Raw genomic sequence first — 14,539 nt, 5'->3', positions numbered from 1 at the left:
GAACGAGCTACACTGGGGGGTAAAATGCATTTTATTAAATTAAGTAAATTACGTGTTTTGAAAGATTCAAGATTTGATTTAAATCGCAAATTACAAAGCGAGACGCACAGAATATACATTTTTAAAAAAAGTATATTCTTTGGTCAAACTATATCTGTTGATTCCATTTTATGAATAACTGAAATAATTTACATCTATATCATAACTGAACAGATTGCATCTGTTTAATATAGGACATCGTTCTTTATGTTTAGTGTTTTGTTCTATTAACTTGTCATTAATGAACACAATGAACAAAACCAAAGAATCCAATGTTCCCTCAGAGAAGCAGTGATGGGAAAATGCTTTCACTAACCACATGTCAACCCCTCCCAGCTCGAAATCTGTGTGAATTGCGTTGTTTTTCTGAAGTTAGCCAGTTGGACACAGAGCAGCCATGAGGAAGCTGCTTCTTCTCACTTTAATGGTAGCTCACGGTAGGACTCAACTACAATTGAGTGTTACAGTTTATTGTCAAAATTCTGAGGGCATTTTGTTAAATGAAAGAAGTTTGTGCAAGTTTGTGTTTATGTCCAAAAGGAACATTCAATTGTGTTGCTGGATGCGGCCTTGCCGCCTACCCTCCTGTGCTGGGTCGAGTGGTAGCAGGAGTGGACGTCAAGCCACACAGTTGGCCCTGGCAGGTGATGTCTCACTATTGAGAGGCATTTGTCTGCATCAATTGATGATATCTGTAATAATTTTGCACTGATTTAAAGGCCACATGAGTTATTCACAGATGGGTCCTGTTTTTGCAAGCCACCATGGATCAAAATTACGCATTTCATACTGTCTGCCTGCTATGTAATTGTGTTGTGCAGGTTTCCCTTCAGTCAGACAGCAGTGGGAGCTGGAGTCATGTTTGTGGGGGAACCTTGATTGCATCTGAGTGGGTCCTCACTGCGGCGCACTGCATCAAGTAAGACTGACTGAAAACTATATGAACAAGTGCACAACGCAAAAAGAACTCAGTCGGTAGGGGACAAAATGCACAATAATGCACAGAAGTACAAAATAACAAAGAAATACTTACTTGAGAGAGACAACTGTGATGGAAATCAACCACACAATCAAACAGCACAACCAGCAGAATGCAACGTTGCGGCGGCCAGCTTCCATCTCCTTAAATAGTCAGCTCATGAGGCTACCAAACAGGTGTGTGCCAGAGGCTCCCCCCATCCACCTGGCTCTGGCAGTGGAAAAACACTGGACAGTCAGAACCAAGAACCATGACAGCTCCAGCAGTCAAGTGCTTGTTCAGACCAAGCAGAGGGAAATAAATATGAAACCACTCAATTCTGAGGGGAGAAGAAAATACAATAACCTTGAAAATGTTGATTCTCAAAATCTGCATCAGATGAGCTCTTTTTAGTCTGCAGTCAGGCGATCACAATTTAGAGAGGCAAAAAATAAATAAATAAATAAAATCCTAGACCAGTAACTTTTAAAAAAAACAAAAACAAGTGTAAACAAGAATTACGACAAGCAGTCCTAAGTCATCATAAATATGGATCACACACAAAAAGAGTCAATATTTCTGTCTAATCTCTCAAAGGAAACACTGTCATGTACCCTCACACAGTGGTCGTTACAACTACAGAGTGGAAATGGGTAAACACAGCTTAACGGCGAGTGAGGAGAACTCAGCAGCTCGGTGGGCCACCCAGATTATCACCCATGAAGGCTACAACATCCTGCTCAGCCGGTAACACCATCAACACGACAGCCATCCACATGACTTCATATCAGCAGGGAAAGTGAGCTCTCGTTGAGGTGTCAGAACCTTTGGTTTGACCTACAATCATTCGCTTCGTATGTCCTGTGTTTTTTGCAGCAACGACATTGCCCTGATCAAGCTTTCTACCCCAGTGGTCTTCTCTGACACCATCATCCCATCCTGCCTCCCACAACGCGATGCCGTCCTTCCCCATGGCACTGCATGCTACATAACTGGCTGGGGTCGGTTGTCCAGTGAGTAGGCAGTCAAGGGTCATGTGTCAATTGTGCTCTGCTGAGTGGCTATTCAGAAAGCTCAAGCAATAGCCCCTAGTTTTACTTAGCATGTCTGTATGGTTTCGCTCAGCTGAGGGTGCACCAGCTGACATCCTGCAGCAGGCTCTCCTGCCCGTGATCGACCATGACACCTGCTCACAGCCCGAATGGTGGGGTGTCCTTGCAACCGACAAGATGGTGTGCGCTGGTGGAGATGGCGTCACTGCTGGCTGTAATGTGAGCTAAAGGGGAAACTGCAATCAAGTCATCGAGATTGTAAACAAACATGTAGGATTTCTTTTGTGCATGATTGACAGGGAGACTCTGGGGGTCCTTTGAACTGCCAGAACCCTGATGGCTCCTGGACTGTACATGGTGTGGTGAGCTTTGGTTCAGGGCAGGGCTGTAACTTCTTTCAGAAGCCAACAGTGTTTACTCAAGTCAGCTCCTATCTGGATTGGATTGATAGAGTAAGCAACACATTTTGTGACTCATTTCCACATGCATAGCCAAATCATAGGTAGATAAAAAGCTTTGTTTGAGCAAAACCAGGGTGTGTATGTAATATGTTTTCTCTTGTTTCTGCAGGTTGAGAGCAACTACTGATGCGGCTGTTCAAACTTATGTCATTGGGAAAATGGAAAACTGAAATGGTTTGATTTGAACAACAATAGAAAATATTCATTTACAGCATTGCTTCTCAGTTTTTTTTTTTGTTACGCGTACACGCAATTGCACATCATACTCCTACTGAGAAAAAAATATATAACGTGTTTCCTAGCATTACACACCCGACTATTTGCAAAAGTCCGTTAATGGGTATGTCGGCATCGTGCTGCTTTAATTTTAGAGTCGACTGCAAAGTTTCCTCTTCGCCCTTGTCTCCTTTCTTATTGTAGGAAATAAAAACATTCAGTTTGGAGTTAGCTTAGCAGGTTTAAAAACCTATATCATGTTTTCATCTTTCAAAGTAAAAAAAACTGCAGTGAAATCTTTATTTCAATATAATACTCTCAAAATAATGTGCTTTCAGTTCACAGTGGTGAACAGTGATAACCAAAATATTTTCACAATAGATAAAAAAAAAAACATTGAAATTAATCCCTTAAAAATACGAAACAGCATTACATGTTTTCAGACACTCAACGGAAACACGTTTTCAGCAATTGCCATCGACAAACATTATCAGCATATTAAAATCATTATTCTGTAAAATAAAATCTTACGAGCAAATGAGGTCCTCCATGACCAGAAAAAGTAAGTACAACAGAGAAGGCTTATTCCAGCAGATGTTAGTGACTCAAAGTTCTTTCATCCAAATGCTCGCAGTGTATCATTTTTTCCTTTCCCCAATAATGACACCACTTGACTCCATTCAAGCACAGGGCCGAAGAACGCTTGCAAAGTTCGATCCGTGCATTCCCATGCGTGTTCTGGCAGGTAGTGATAAAACACTGCATGCTAATGGCAACATTTGGCACTGAATGGAGAGCTTTGTGCTGCGGGGCTCATTGCCAACATTGGGAGGAGAAAACAGGGTTGTGAGTCAAGTTGCGGTTGATGAGCAAGCCTTGCAGTTCGAACAGTGCAGCTGCACACTCAAAGACACTCTCTGTTGGTCAACCGCAAAAAAAAGGCCTACGTGATGTCTATGCCTCTGCTTTCTGAGTGCGACTGCTATTCCCGTGACTACGACTTGAAGTCGAGCCCCGTGGCTTTTCACAAGCTTCTTCTATTGTTCCCTTCTCTTTCCCAACCGGATGTTTTCAACAGAACAACTGAGAGTCTATTCTATTGGGAATAGCACAAGTCAGTTTGGTTGGTAGTAATGATTGAGGTAGGGGCAGTGAAGTTGCAAAGTGGGGGCTGAGAGAATGGTCATGATTTCAAGAGTACATCATCGTGCGTTTGTAACAAGTAAACTGTTTGTTGTTTGGTGATGCAATAAATGTAGAGTCACAATCTTTAACCACGTCGACAAAGTCCTGTGGAAAAAAAAAAAGCATTCCACAACATTATGAAAATTACAAAATGTATAAATATAAATGAAAGGAGATGGTTGTCAGAATGCAGTCATAAGTATATAGAAAAAGAAAAATCCACGCTGTAATTAATAAATGTAAAGTGTTACGTGAAAAAAATATTAATGAAATATAAATCTTCTTGCTTGGAAGGTGACGCTGCAGATCATGCTGGTGAAGTGATGTTTGTTTTGCTGGGAAATATACAGTTCCTGTATAATACTGTCGCTGATTTTAGCATAATTCCCTGCTGAATTCTCCTCCAGATTTGATTTAATCAAAAAGCATGTTGGTCTTAGGTAATGAGGGATGTGCTTCTTGAACAGAAGCCAACACTTGTCCAAGTTGTCTTTGTTATGAAGCTAAAAAAGCAATGATATCACCGTCACTCGGGGTGTGGGGTCAAGCCTGCAGAGACAAACATAATTCGCTCTACCAGGTGAATTCAGCGAGACTTGTTTGAAAGCTAGTCCAAATTTGAAGATTCTATGCAGGTGTAAGAGTCATCATCAAAGTGGGGCCACCTTGTCATCATACTGTGGAGGAGGGGTGAGAGGTTCTATACTAATGCTGGCGGTCGGTTGACAATTGGGCACCTTCTCCGATTTGATTCTGCGGATTTTGATGGGGAGGAGCTTCCGGGCGCTTTTACCAGGTTTCCGATTTGAGGCAGAAAGAGCTGCCGGTGCGGTGCTGGAGGTGGAGCCAAGCTGCGATCCAGGATCGGCAAGCTCTGCGCCTTCAATTTCATACCGCACCCCGTCTACCTGCACCAAGTCATCGTAGGAGGGCAGCTGGGAGGGGCTGGGCTGAAGATTACTTTGACGGACAGGGTAGTGGCCACTGCCTACTGCCTCCTCATAGGTGGGCACAGCATAGCGTTGGGTGTCTTGCTCGGCACTGCACACAGGAAATGTTGGAGTTACCAAACACCTTGACATAGTATCTTGGATTGCTATCATATGCTGTTGCACACCAACATAAACCAGACAAGAGGGCCACTCCTTCGCATCGCCATTCAATCTGGTGACCAATAGCTAAATGATATCTGATGTGAACAGTAAATTAGCCAGCAAATGAGCTTTAAATGTTTCTTATTATGAACGATGAAACCTCTCACGCTGTTACGCATGGCAAAAAGAAAGACAGCCTTATTTGATTCTATCCTTGGCTACAGTGCAGAATGGAATCCTGGTTCCAATCTGAATCTGAACGAAAAAGCGAGCACCAAATAAGACAGTAAATGCATTGATTGTATTTTCACTTGTGGGGGCAGCACTTCATCAATACTGAATTACACATATTTTAACACTGTATTGTAATGTTTTTATAAATTCCACTTACGTTTCAACATCCCCATTTTCCCTGGCCGTCACGCCTCTTCGGTTCTGGGCTTCCTGGAGCATGCGCTGCTCCCTCTGCTTGTTCCTCATTCCCAGACACAAGGACAGCATCAGCATGACCACCCCCGAGGCCACCAGGACAAAGGCCACAGAGGAAGCTTTACTTTTCCTGTTCCCATAAGAATCACCTTCTCCTCCACTTGCACTACTGTTGCTGTTGTTACCGGTCGGGCTTGCAGGCACCACGCTCCATACGATCATGACAATGCCCAGTGCTACGAGTCCGACGCCCAGAGCGCAGAGTGCATACTGGGAACCTGAATTTCCATTGTTTTCATTGATGCTGCTGCTGTTGTTGTTGTTGTTGTTGTTGTTGTCATTTGTGTGTCCTCTGCTGAGGGGGCTGGCTTGTCCATCCACACTGGAACGCATCTTGATAGTCACTCCAATTCAATTAGCTGATGAAGTGCAACGTGGTCAAAAACTAGAGCGAAAAACACACAAGTAATTAGCACTTCTGTGAAAAAAACTTAGAGCTATCTGGTGAGGCTTTGACTGGTCAAAACATCAATGTCATGCATGAAACTATGAGATAAGAATTTGCCTCCACCCACTTTGGGCCAGATTTCATAAGAAAACCCATAAAACAAAGTGACACATAATTCCAGGCACGTCTATGTGTGTTGAAAAGTTAAATATTTGCAAGTAAGGATTTTCCACAGTGAGGACAGACGACTGTAAAAAGACACACAACAACCAACGTGCTATATGCTATACTGGATCCAGCTACATTGAATATGGCTAATTCTGCTTAGCATCTTGGCAGCCACTGTTTTTGGCTGTATCATTTCACACTTGATGGGAGAGCAGGCACTCCACAGATCTAAATGTATGTATGCCAAAGACCAAAACAGAAACAATTAAATCTTACCAAAAGACCGTGATCTCTTCTTGGCTGCTGCTGCTGCTTGCAGTGTAGGTCATAAATCTCCTCTCATCCATGGCAGTGCCTGGGACTTGTGCCAACCTTAAAAGCATTGAAACAAATGTCTTGAAAATGTCTACTTCTTGATGAAATGATTATGCGGATACACAAAATGTTAAATAATAAATAGCTTTAGAAGGGGACACACCATAGAATTTTTTTTTATATTCTTTGTATGGAAATATTTGGTTCTCTGGTGTGCCAAGTCATTTTGTTTGCTTTATCCCCAATTCATTTCTGAAAATGTTTCTGTGATGAGTCCATTCTTAATTTTGCAGCGTCAACAACTACGTGTACTGTAGTAAGTACCGTATTGGCCCGAATACAAGACGACCCCCTCATTTTCAAGACTCAAACTTGAAAAAAGACTTTTGACTCAAGTTTAAAAAAAAGAAAAAAAAGACTTTTGAAACAGCAAATTTAATTTTTATACAGAAAATAATTACAGTACATCTGAAACAAATGATTATAACAATACTATATTTGAGAGAAAAAGCATGATATTTTGCCTCATTCAAATCAGGCAAAAACTGTCTATCACATCTTAATATTTGAACATTTAAATACGTAACCTAAAGTGCAATCACATTTGTAAATTAATGGCTTCTGGTTTTTGAAATGTAAATAAACCAATCCACCGTGATAAAACAACAAAATTGCCATGACTGCATTAACCATCAAAGTGAAGTCTAACAGTAACTGTAGTGTTGAATCAAATCTGAATAAGGAAAATCATTGCAATAAAATAATGCAAACTGCTACCGCTATTGTTGGGGAGCCTGAGGACTGTATAGGGGGTTGGCTCGGATAGTTATGCTCTTTTCGCCCCCGGGTGTCGGTCAGAACACAGGAGGGAAGACGTGGTTCAGTTTGATTGCTTTACTGAATTAGTGGTTCAGTTTGATTGCTTTACTGAATTATTGGCAAAAAAGTAACAGGCACTGTGGCTCATAGGGGCATACAGGCAAAAGGGTATTGTGTGAAGCGTGCGAAGGGTGTGTGTGGTTTGTGGGGTGTGTGTGGTTCTGCAACAGACAAAAATACAACACGTAAGTCAATGCTCAATCGCTGACGTCACACAACACTCGTAGACGTCACACATTACATAACTAACTGCGCGTAACGGTTCCGCTATACTAAATAATCATAAATGAAATACTCTCTGCAACACACCAAACATAAGTCATCGATCGAGACAACAAAATACATTTGCTGGCGACCGTTACTCGCCGTGCCGCTGCATACTCTTACATGTGAGGTAAACAGAACGCGCTGGAGCTGTCAATCAAACGGCGCGCACACGAAGCAAACCGCGATCGGACAAACGGCAAAACAGTGGACAGTAGAGTAACAATGAAATGTATATACTCACTTTGCGTCAAAAACGCACACGATCACAACAACATACTCAGTCGATAACAGCAACTTTAAACTTACCGTTGCCCACAAGTGAAAATGGGTATAACTAGACGCCGAAGGTCTTATTTCAATGCAAAAATCCTCGTCTTATATTCGGGTCAATACAGTACATTCTTGACAACAACAGACTGGGCAGGCCTGGAATAATAAAATGACTGACATGCCACCACTGCAATTAAGATCGCGGACTTTTCCAAACCACTTATAAAACATTAGAGGAATCATACGTCAGGCTATCAATCCAAAGATTGGTAGACCCCCCAGGGCAGCAATGTCTTTTGTCATGTTAAAAAGAAAACTATTCCAATCCTTCCATCTCCCCAATCGTATTTGAATCGTACATACTTCGAATAGTAGGAAAGACCATGTGACCAAACACATGACATAAAGCCTATCAGGCAGTAGATATCTAAGACGGTCAATTTGAAAATCTTCCATGAAAACGCTCTCGCCCCACAATCAGGCCCTACATTGCTCCAGGCATCCACTGTGCAATGCACTCCACGGAGATGGTCAGTTTAAATGCAGTGGCAAACAACATGCACACACAATAGATCGCCAAAGAATGCGTGGCATGAGCTTAAATTATGACGTGGACAGCTGAACAAAGTCTCCCCATTATGTCAAGCGGTCTCTGTCAATGACTGCTACCGTCTCAAAGCCATAAATAAGGCGCCTCAAGTGCAATCAACAAGGAAGTAGAATGCAAAAAAAAAAAAGTAAATGCAAAAGTTAAAGCGATAAACTGCTACAGTCAGCAGTTCAACTCGAGTTCAGACACTCTACGCCCAACGCAAAAAAAACAAAACATACATGTTACGTCATACCAAGTAGCGACACACCCCGCGGTTGTTGTAAACTTTGTAAATAAAAGAAGTGGTCGTCGTATAACTTCTGGTGCCGTTTGAGCTTTGGAAGAAGAAAGCGATGAGATTTTTTGTACAGTCACCTCCCGTAAAACGGTTCTCAGGATCGCCACGTTGTCCGCATTTGGTCGTCGAATGAATATGATGCTCAAATAAATCGCCGGCAGCACATTCTAGTGGTAAACCTCCTTGGAATAAACGAGCTGCTTTTGTTTTGAATTAGACGGTTGGTTCCACAAAGGGCGCTAGAGCGAGAGACAAACACACTTCCAGTATCAGACAGGGAAGGAGGTTGCTTGCTTCTACTTCTGGGTTAACCCTTTACTGACCTCAGCCTTAAAACTGTCATCTTCTCCCGGGCAAATCTAATGGATTAAATAATATTTAATCTCTTCAAATAATAATAAAATCATTATCATAAAATGCATGTTGTCAGCATTGTGGACTAATGGTTATGTTTTCCGTATAATTGAGAGCTCCTGATTTCCAATCTACATTAACAAAACATTCATGTTCCGTGAACTAAATCTTTGTCTTAAATCACTGGTCCCCAACCCTTTTTGGGTCCTGGCATAGAAAGAACCTAATTACTGAAGTGTGATGACTACATCCAGTTTTCTTTTTTGTTTGTTTCTGTAATTGAAGAAAATCACGCTTCACAACTGATATTGAATGTTGGTAATTGAAGCAAGGTATTGAGAGCTGTCTGGTTCCGTAAGAAGTAGGACTGTTAATAATTTATTTCTAGGAAGTTGTAGACTCTTTTCTATCTTATGACGTGGCCTATCCGAAGAAGCCTTCAAAGATACTGGTATTTGTTTTGAGGGCTTACTTTTTTTTTTGCCTTACTTTTTTGTTACCTACATTAAGCTTATTTAAAAAAAAACAAAAAAAACTTTAATTTGAAAGGTGAGTGATAGCAATACCTGGTACTCCATACTCTTTGTGAGTTAGTGTTGAACATGCATAGTCTGAGTAGTTTTGCCTAAATAGTACACTGCACAAACTGGAACTTTAACATGCAACACATTGTGCTTGAGCAAACATTTGTTCTTCCATTAACAGTCTGACGTAGGCAACGTCCTGCAGAACTTACATGCCAGAAAGAGTTTACATATTTGAAAGCAAGGTGGCATGAGACGATAGCATGAAAAGTAACCCACAACCTAATTAATAAAGGTCATTCTGACAAATGTTTGAAGTTCAAACGTTGGTCATTAGCCAATTGCTAGTTCTCAAACTGCCACCCGCTTTATTTTTCACTACCGCTATTTGTTTTATGGACATGTCAAAAGTTGCACAAACAAATCCACCCCATTTTTCAGTTGTGTTTCTCTATGACTTAAGCAAAGGCCTCTTTGACAACAATGACAAAAGCAACCTAAAGCCAAGCCACTGGATTGTATAGTTCTGGTTGGAATTTTTCTTCCCATTCACACTGTTGTCTGCCTGCTTGGCTGTTTCTGTTTTAAGTCACATGCAGGAACTGAGACAGGAAAGAACAGGGAAAAGCCTTGATTGCAGCTCAGGCTTTCCCTTGAAGCAAATAATTCAATGTACTGTATAAATCGAGCATATGTGTGGTTTAAATGAAATTGTATTCGGTCAAATAATTTTCACATTAACCATGCAGTAGATATTGATATTTTTGATTTTCAAACCATACATTTGAAATTGATAGACCATGTCTTCGCTCTACAGATCATTAAAGTAGAAATAATATAGTAATAAAAGTGCTTTTTGGTTTTTCCTGTCTCTCGACAGCTGTCAAAATTAGGGCCTGACTGATATGGAGTTTTTTTAGACTCGTGATACTGATATTTGGCAGGGGAAATAAAAATAGAATAAAGCACAAAGGAAAAATTTGGTTTTTGGTCAGATGACAGTAAACACATTTAAGGTTGTGCCACCATTAGCAAACTTTGTAGGTCATAATGACTAACAGGAGGGAGGAAGTTGCAAAATGCTAACAGGGAATTGAGAAAACCTGCAAGTCATGAATGAATCATCAGAATACGGTAAAGCCCAAGCTTCATACGTAAATTGCATTTCCTCATTTACCTGTTTTTTTTTTCAGGTATTCTGGTTTCTTCCCACATTTCAAAATTATGCAGTGTAGATTAATTGAACACTCCAAATTGCCCGTAGGTGTGATTGTTCGTCTCTTTGTGCCCTGCGATTGGCTGGCAAGCAGTTCAGGGTGCCCCCCGCCCCCCCACACACACGCACATCTGGGATAGGTTCCAGCGTGCCCACGGCCCTCATCAGTGAATAATAAGACAGTCCTGCAAAGATCTGCAGCGTTAATTAATGAACCCTTATTTTATTTGTTGAAACAGTCAAGCAATGCCATTTATCTGTTAAAAGAATCGGCAGAAAAACACAAATTGTTGAGCTGCATATGTCAAGTAAGTTATACAATAATATCCTATTGGCATCTTTCTTACACTATCCCTCCGAGACAATCTATTTCGGAGGTTGCATCATTCTTGTTTAGCATCACCTTTAGCACTTGCATCTTGTTCCTGGTTCCTGCTGGCTGTGACACAGCACACATAACATCTCACTTATATTCGATTTAAAAAACGAAAAAAAAAACGAAACTACCTTTAACTTTCACACACAGCTTGTATTCATTTCGAAACCACAAATGAAAGTCAAGAACTGTGTATGCGCGTGCGTGTGCGTACAAGTGTGTGCGTGTGTGTGTGTGTGTGTGTGTGTGTGTGTGCGCACATGCATGGGTATATCTGTGTGCAAAATGAAATTGACCAACATACTCAGCAGTTTTTGTTAATTGAGATTTGCTACATTGATCAGGCATCACACATCAGAGCTTCAAAAAAGTATGAATGCTAATCATTTTTACATTTATAAGACATCTTTGTAATCAAGTACCCTATTGAATACATAATCCATCCATACAAATCTCATTAATCCAGACAAACGACAAATACAAAAATAATTAAAATAGCTTCAGATCTCCATCTTTTGATTCTGTTAAGAAAAAAAAAACATGTTCAAGGTGATGCTGTTTTTTTAAACAGACATTTGAATGAAGACGTAAGTGCAATCTGTCATCAAAAGGTTTCTCGGCGACGTGTCGCACTGTCACAACCTCACACATTGGTCACCCCGATGTTGGCGTAAGCCCGGACGGGGCTCCCTTGTGTCCTCGGAGGTGTTTGATCTCTGACCTCACGAGGTAGCGACCCATAGCTGCTGTGATAGCTCAAGTCCCGTCCGTTGCGTGCCTTAGGGCTGAATCCGGTCGGCGGCTGCAGCAAAAGAAATGACACTTCTTGGGTATTGATTCATGCCAAGGGCAAACCATATGATGCACACTTATGAAATAACAAATGTTTTCAAACGACTTAATAATAGGCAACAGATGCAGCACTTTTTTTCTACGTATATATCTCTGGCAGTACTTCTGCAACTTGGCTAGAAAATATATAATCTTTCCCATCACAGGAGCTATTTTTAGTACAGGCTCACGGGCTACTCGTGTGGTCCTTGGGAGCTACCTGGATTAAATGTACTTTTTGGCATTTAGAAACGCATTTGTTTGTTTTGCCTCTTAATATACGTTGCATGCAAAAATAAAATACATTATTTTGGAGGAAATAAATAAAAGTGTTCCACTTTAAGGCCATCAATGTATTAAGGTTAGAGAAGTTAGTATTTTATTATAAACTAATTACTTTTGAATGGTAATGACTCAAAATATAACATATATTACCAGTTATATTTTGCCCAACACTAATTTTGATATTCATACTATACAATGTGTGCAGTTCAAGATGATAAGATAAGGTAACTGCTTTTTCCCACCTTGACAGCCCTCCTCCTAAGTGAACCCTCATCGTCCGTGTGTCGACTGGCAGAGCCAGGCGACCTGCTCGGGGAGTTTTGGCGAATGGGAGTTGGCGGTGTTCCCAAAACTAAGCGCTCAACGCCTTGCTTTCCATCTGTCCTGCAAAATTCAAAGAAGATTTAACATCTCTTGCTTTGAGTGGGTGCTAAAACAAAAGTGTACTGGATGGCATGGGTTTACCTGGCCAGGCCGATCAGATTTGTCAGCTCTTCTTCGAGGTGTCTACGAATCATGTGCTTGCTGCTGGGAATTCCCATTGTTGTGGCCAAAGTGTCGCTGGAAAAACTCGGTTCCAGCACCATGACCGCTCCATGAATGCCGCTGCAGACGACACCTTCTGTAAACTCCTGCACAGATGGACGGAAGGTTTACATGGTGATTCAGCCAAGCACAGTGAGCCAGTTTCAATTTGGCTGTAAGAAAAAGTGAATTCAGTTTGAAATTGCTCATTCCCTTATGCTCACCTTGAGGTCGATGTCTTTAAGCCATTTAATGACACGATGAGAGGTCCAAACCAAAGGGTCCGTGTTTTGGTGCTCACACTGTACTCGGCGGGCCTGGAGTGCCTGGTGAGCATTTTGACAAGACCCTTTCATTCAAGTGAGACTCTCTCACCTTTTAGAGGCCGGATGGTGCTGTGTGCATTGCCACTTACATCCTTGTCAAAATTTAGCGAGTGCAGCAGTTCGATGCCCAGCAGCAAGCTGACCTGGTGGGACTTTTTGGAGATGTTGAGATGGCGTTCGAGGTCACGGCGGGTCAGGGAGTGGAGCATGCGTCCGTCCACCAAGTGCGTGTGAAATGCCTGCGAGTACTGTGGCAAGCCCACGTCGCTGAGCCAGGCCTTGGCTACCCAGTGGTGGTCCATGTCAGCAGCTTTGGATAAACTGCAGAGGAGCAGTGTCAATCATGGTCGTGGACAACTACTTCAGTGTGGGTTCAGCTCCCAATCAGACTTGGTATGAATTTGAGGATGAATGCTTGTCTGTTTTCCTATGTGCCAATGGAAATGGATTGATAACTGTTGTGGTATTATGGAAATCAGAGCAGCTTGCTGGACCAATAGCAAACCCAGCCATATGATGGAAGGCTCCTCCTGCCATCTAAGTCAAGGTTTGTCTCGCCTTCCTCACCCTCTTCCATCTTCAGCTTCCCTGTAGTCTTCAATGGCCAGACGCAGTTTGCGACGATGCATCAAACTGGTTACGCCCAAACCGAGCTCCAGGTCCTCATCGGTTAGCCCCAATAACACCTACAAAACAAACATGTCAACATGACCCTGCTCATTTGCAGTTCGGTATGTGGTCGATTTGCCCATTAGCACATTTGTTGGAATCCGCCGGTTTTATTTGCTCGAAAATGTAGCCATTCAGTGTCAGCGCCATCAAGAATGTCGATGTGTTTTGAGGAATTTCATTTTGACGCAAGTAGTGCTCTACAGGCTATTCTTGGGTTATGTCAATTACACTTGGATTTTTGTGGCACGGCTTGGTCCCTATCGCCCAGGAATAGTAGCGGTTCACTGTATTTCTTACCTTGCCACTCTTGACATTCTCCGAGCAGGTACGTATGTACATGGGCATCGCCATGACGACCTCTAGCCACGCCTGCACAGTGCCCGCCCTCCACTGAGACATAGGTGTGCCCCTGGCCAGCTCCACCTGCTGCAGGCGGTCCAACGGCTCTTCCGGGCCGTCTGGCAAGCTGAGGCTGAGGCGATTGAGGCTGGTGAGGCTCTCTGAGTCTGGGTGAGTGGGTGAATGAGGAGAGGGGGAGGGCAAGAAAATGTGGGTGTTGTGGTTGGCAGTGTGAGTGAGGGCAGAGAGTGAGTTGTGACATCACACATTCGATTTTCAAGCGCAGCGGTGGACAAATTTGGGTGCTCATAGTCCACATTAGATAACTATTAACCACATTGGCTCATCATTAACATCTTTTGAAAACACATTAAAATGTGAATGTAGACTTATTTACAATGAAATGATGTATTAATTATT

At 42.1% G+C, this 14,539-nt stretch overlaps 3 protein-coding genes and 1 long non-coding RNA gene across 14 annotated transcripts in view; 1 reads left to right on the top strand and 3 right to left on the bottom strand.

The window, feature by feature from the left end:
- Positions 1-416: 416 nt before the first annotated feature.
- LOC133146203 (chymotrypsin-like elastase family member 2A) lies at positions 417-3,155 on the top strand. Of its 3 annotated transcripts, XM_061269635.1 has the most exons (8): positions 417-476; positions 580-683; positions 861-958; positions 1,622-1,744; positions 1,874-2,010; positions 2,123-2,268; positions 2,349-2,501; positions 2,620-3,155. In XM_061269635.1, the coding sequence occupies exons 1-8, from the start codon at positions 437-439 to the stop codon at positions 2,635-2,637; spliced, it is 819 nt and encodes a 272-aa protein (XP_061125619.1). In that variant the 5' UTR covers positions 417-436; the 3' UTR covers positions 2,638-3,155. The 3 variants fall into 3 exon arrangements, with proteins under 3 accessions (XP_061125619.1, XP_061125610.1, XP_061125627.1); XM_061269626.1 differs by lacking the exon at positions 2,620-3,155 and having other exon boundaries at positions 2,349-2,579; XM_061269643.1 differs by lacking the exon at positions 2,620-3,155 and having other exon boundaries at positions 2,324-2,452.
- Positions 804-1,621, bottom strand: LOC133146234 (uncharacterized). Its single transcript, XR_009711340.1, has 2 exons — positions 1,073-1,621; positions 804-975 (listed from the first exon to the last, which is right to left on the bottom strand). It is a non-coding gene; the product is annotated as an uncharacterized LOC133146234 (long non-coding RNA).
- tmem51a (transmembrane protein 51a) lies at positions 3,013-8,971 on the bottom strand. 4 transcript variants are annotated; one of them, XM_061269667.1, is made up of 4 exons: positions 8,627-8,971; positions 6,327-6,422; positions 5,397-5,879; positions 3,013-4,952 (listed from the first exon to the last, which is right to left on the bottom strand). In XM_061269667.1, the coding sequence occupies exons 3-4, from the start codon at positions 5,825-5,827 to the stop codon at positions 4,562-4,564; spliced, it is 822 nt and encodes a 273-aa protein (XP_061125651.1). In that variant the 5' UTR covers positions 5,828-5,879; positions 6,327-6,422; positions 8,627-8,971; the 3' UTR covers positions 3,013-4,561. The 4 variants fall into 4 exon arrangements, with proteins under 4 accessions (XP_061125651.1, XP_061125670.1, XP_061125641.1 ...); XM_061269686.1 differs by having other exon boundaries at positions 5,397-5,853; XM_061269657.1 differs by having other exon boundaries at positions 8,749-8,971.
- A 1,990-nt stretch (positions 8,972-10,961) lies between these two features.
- kazna (kazrin, periplakin interacting protein a) overlaps positions 10,962-14,539 on the bottom strand; it is a 69,726-nt gene continuing 66,148 nt past the window's right edge. For all 6 annotated transcript variants that reach the window (XM_061264782.1, XM_061264799.1, XM_061264790.1 and 3 more), the window contains 7 exons: positions 14,078-14,286; positions 13,676-13,794; positions 13,198-13,429; positions 13,007-13,108; positions 12,723-12,889; positions 12,500-12,641; positions 10,962-11,943 (listed from right to left, as the gene is read on the bottom strand). In XM_061264782.1, coding sequence (XP_061120766.1) covers positions 11,785-11,943; positions 12,500-12,641; positions 12,723-12,889; positions 13,007-13,108; positions 13,198-13,429; positions 13,676-13,794; positions 14,078-14,286 — 1,130 coding nt within the window. In that variant the 3' untranslated portion in view covers positions 10,962-11,784. The remainder of the gene's footprint in view (positions 11,944-12,499; positions 12,642-12,722; positions 12,890-13,006; positions 13,109-13,197; positions 13,430-13,675; positions 13,795-14,077; positions 14,287-14,539) is intronic.

This window comes from Syngnathus typhle, linkage group LG2, assembly GCF_033458585.1.
Source record: "Syngnathus typhle isolate RoL2023-S1 ecotype Sweden linkage group LG2, RoL_Styp_1.0, whole genome shotgun sequence".
Taxonomy (NCBI): domain Eukaryota; kingdom Metazoa; phylum Chordata; class Actinopteri; order Syngnathiformes; family Syngnathidae; genus Syngnathus; species Syngnathus typhle.
Note: the sequence above shows the minus strand (reverse complement) of the source record. Positions and strands in the feature narration are given on the sequence as shown.

Excerpts from the sequence above, each read along its gene's own strand:
- LOC133146203 (XM_061269626.1), top strand. The coding sequence starts at position 437 with ATGAGGAAGCTGCTTCTTCTCACTTTAATGGTAGCTCACG. Across the intron at positions 2,011-2,122 it reads TGGCTGGGGTCGGTTGTCCA|CTGAGGGTGCACCAGCTGAC; the intron begins GTGAGTAGGCAG and ends GGTTTCGCTCAG. Across the intron at positions 2,269-2,348 it reads GCGTCACTGCTGGCTGTAAT|GGAGACTCTGGGGGTCCTTT; the intron begins GTGAGCTAAAGG and ends CATGATTGACAG.
- tmem51a (XM_061269667.1), bottom strand. The coding sequence starts at position 5,827 with ATGCGTTCCAGTGTGGATGGACAAGCCAGCCCCCTCAGCAGAGGACAC. Across the intron at positions 4,953-5,396 it reads GAAAATGGGGATGTTGAAAC|TGCCGAGCAAGACACCCAAC; the intron begins GTAAGTGGAATT and ends TCCTGTGTGCAG.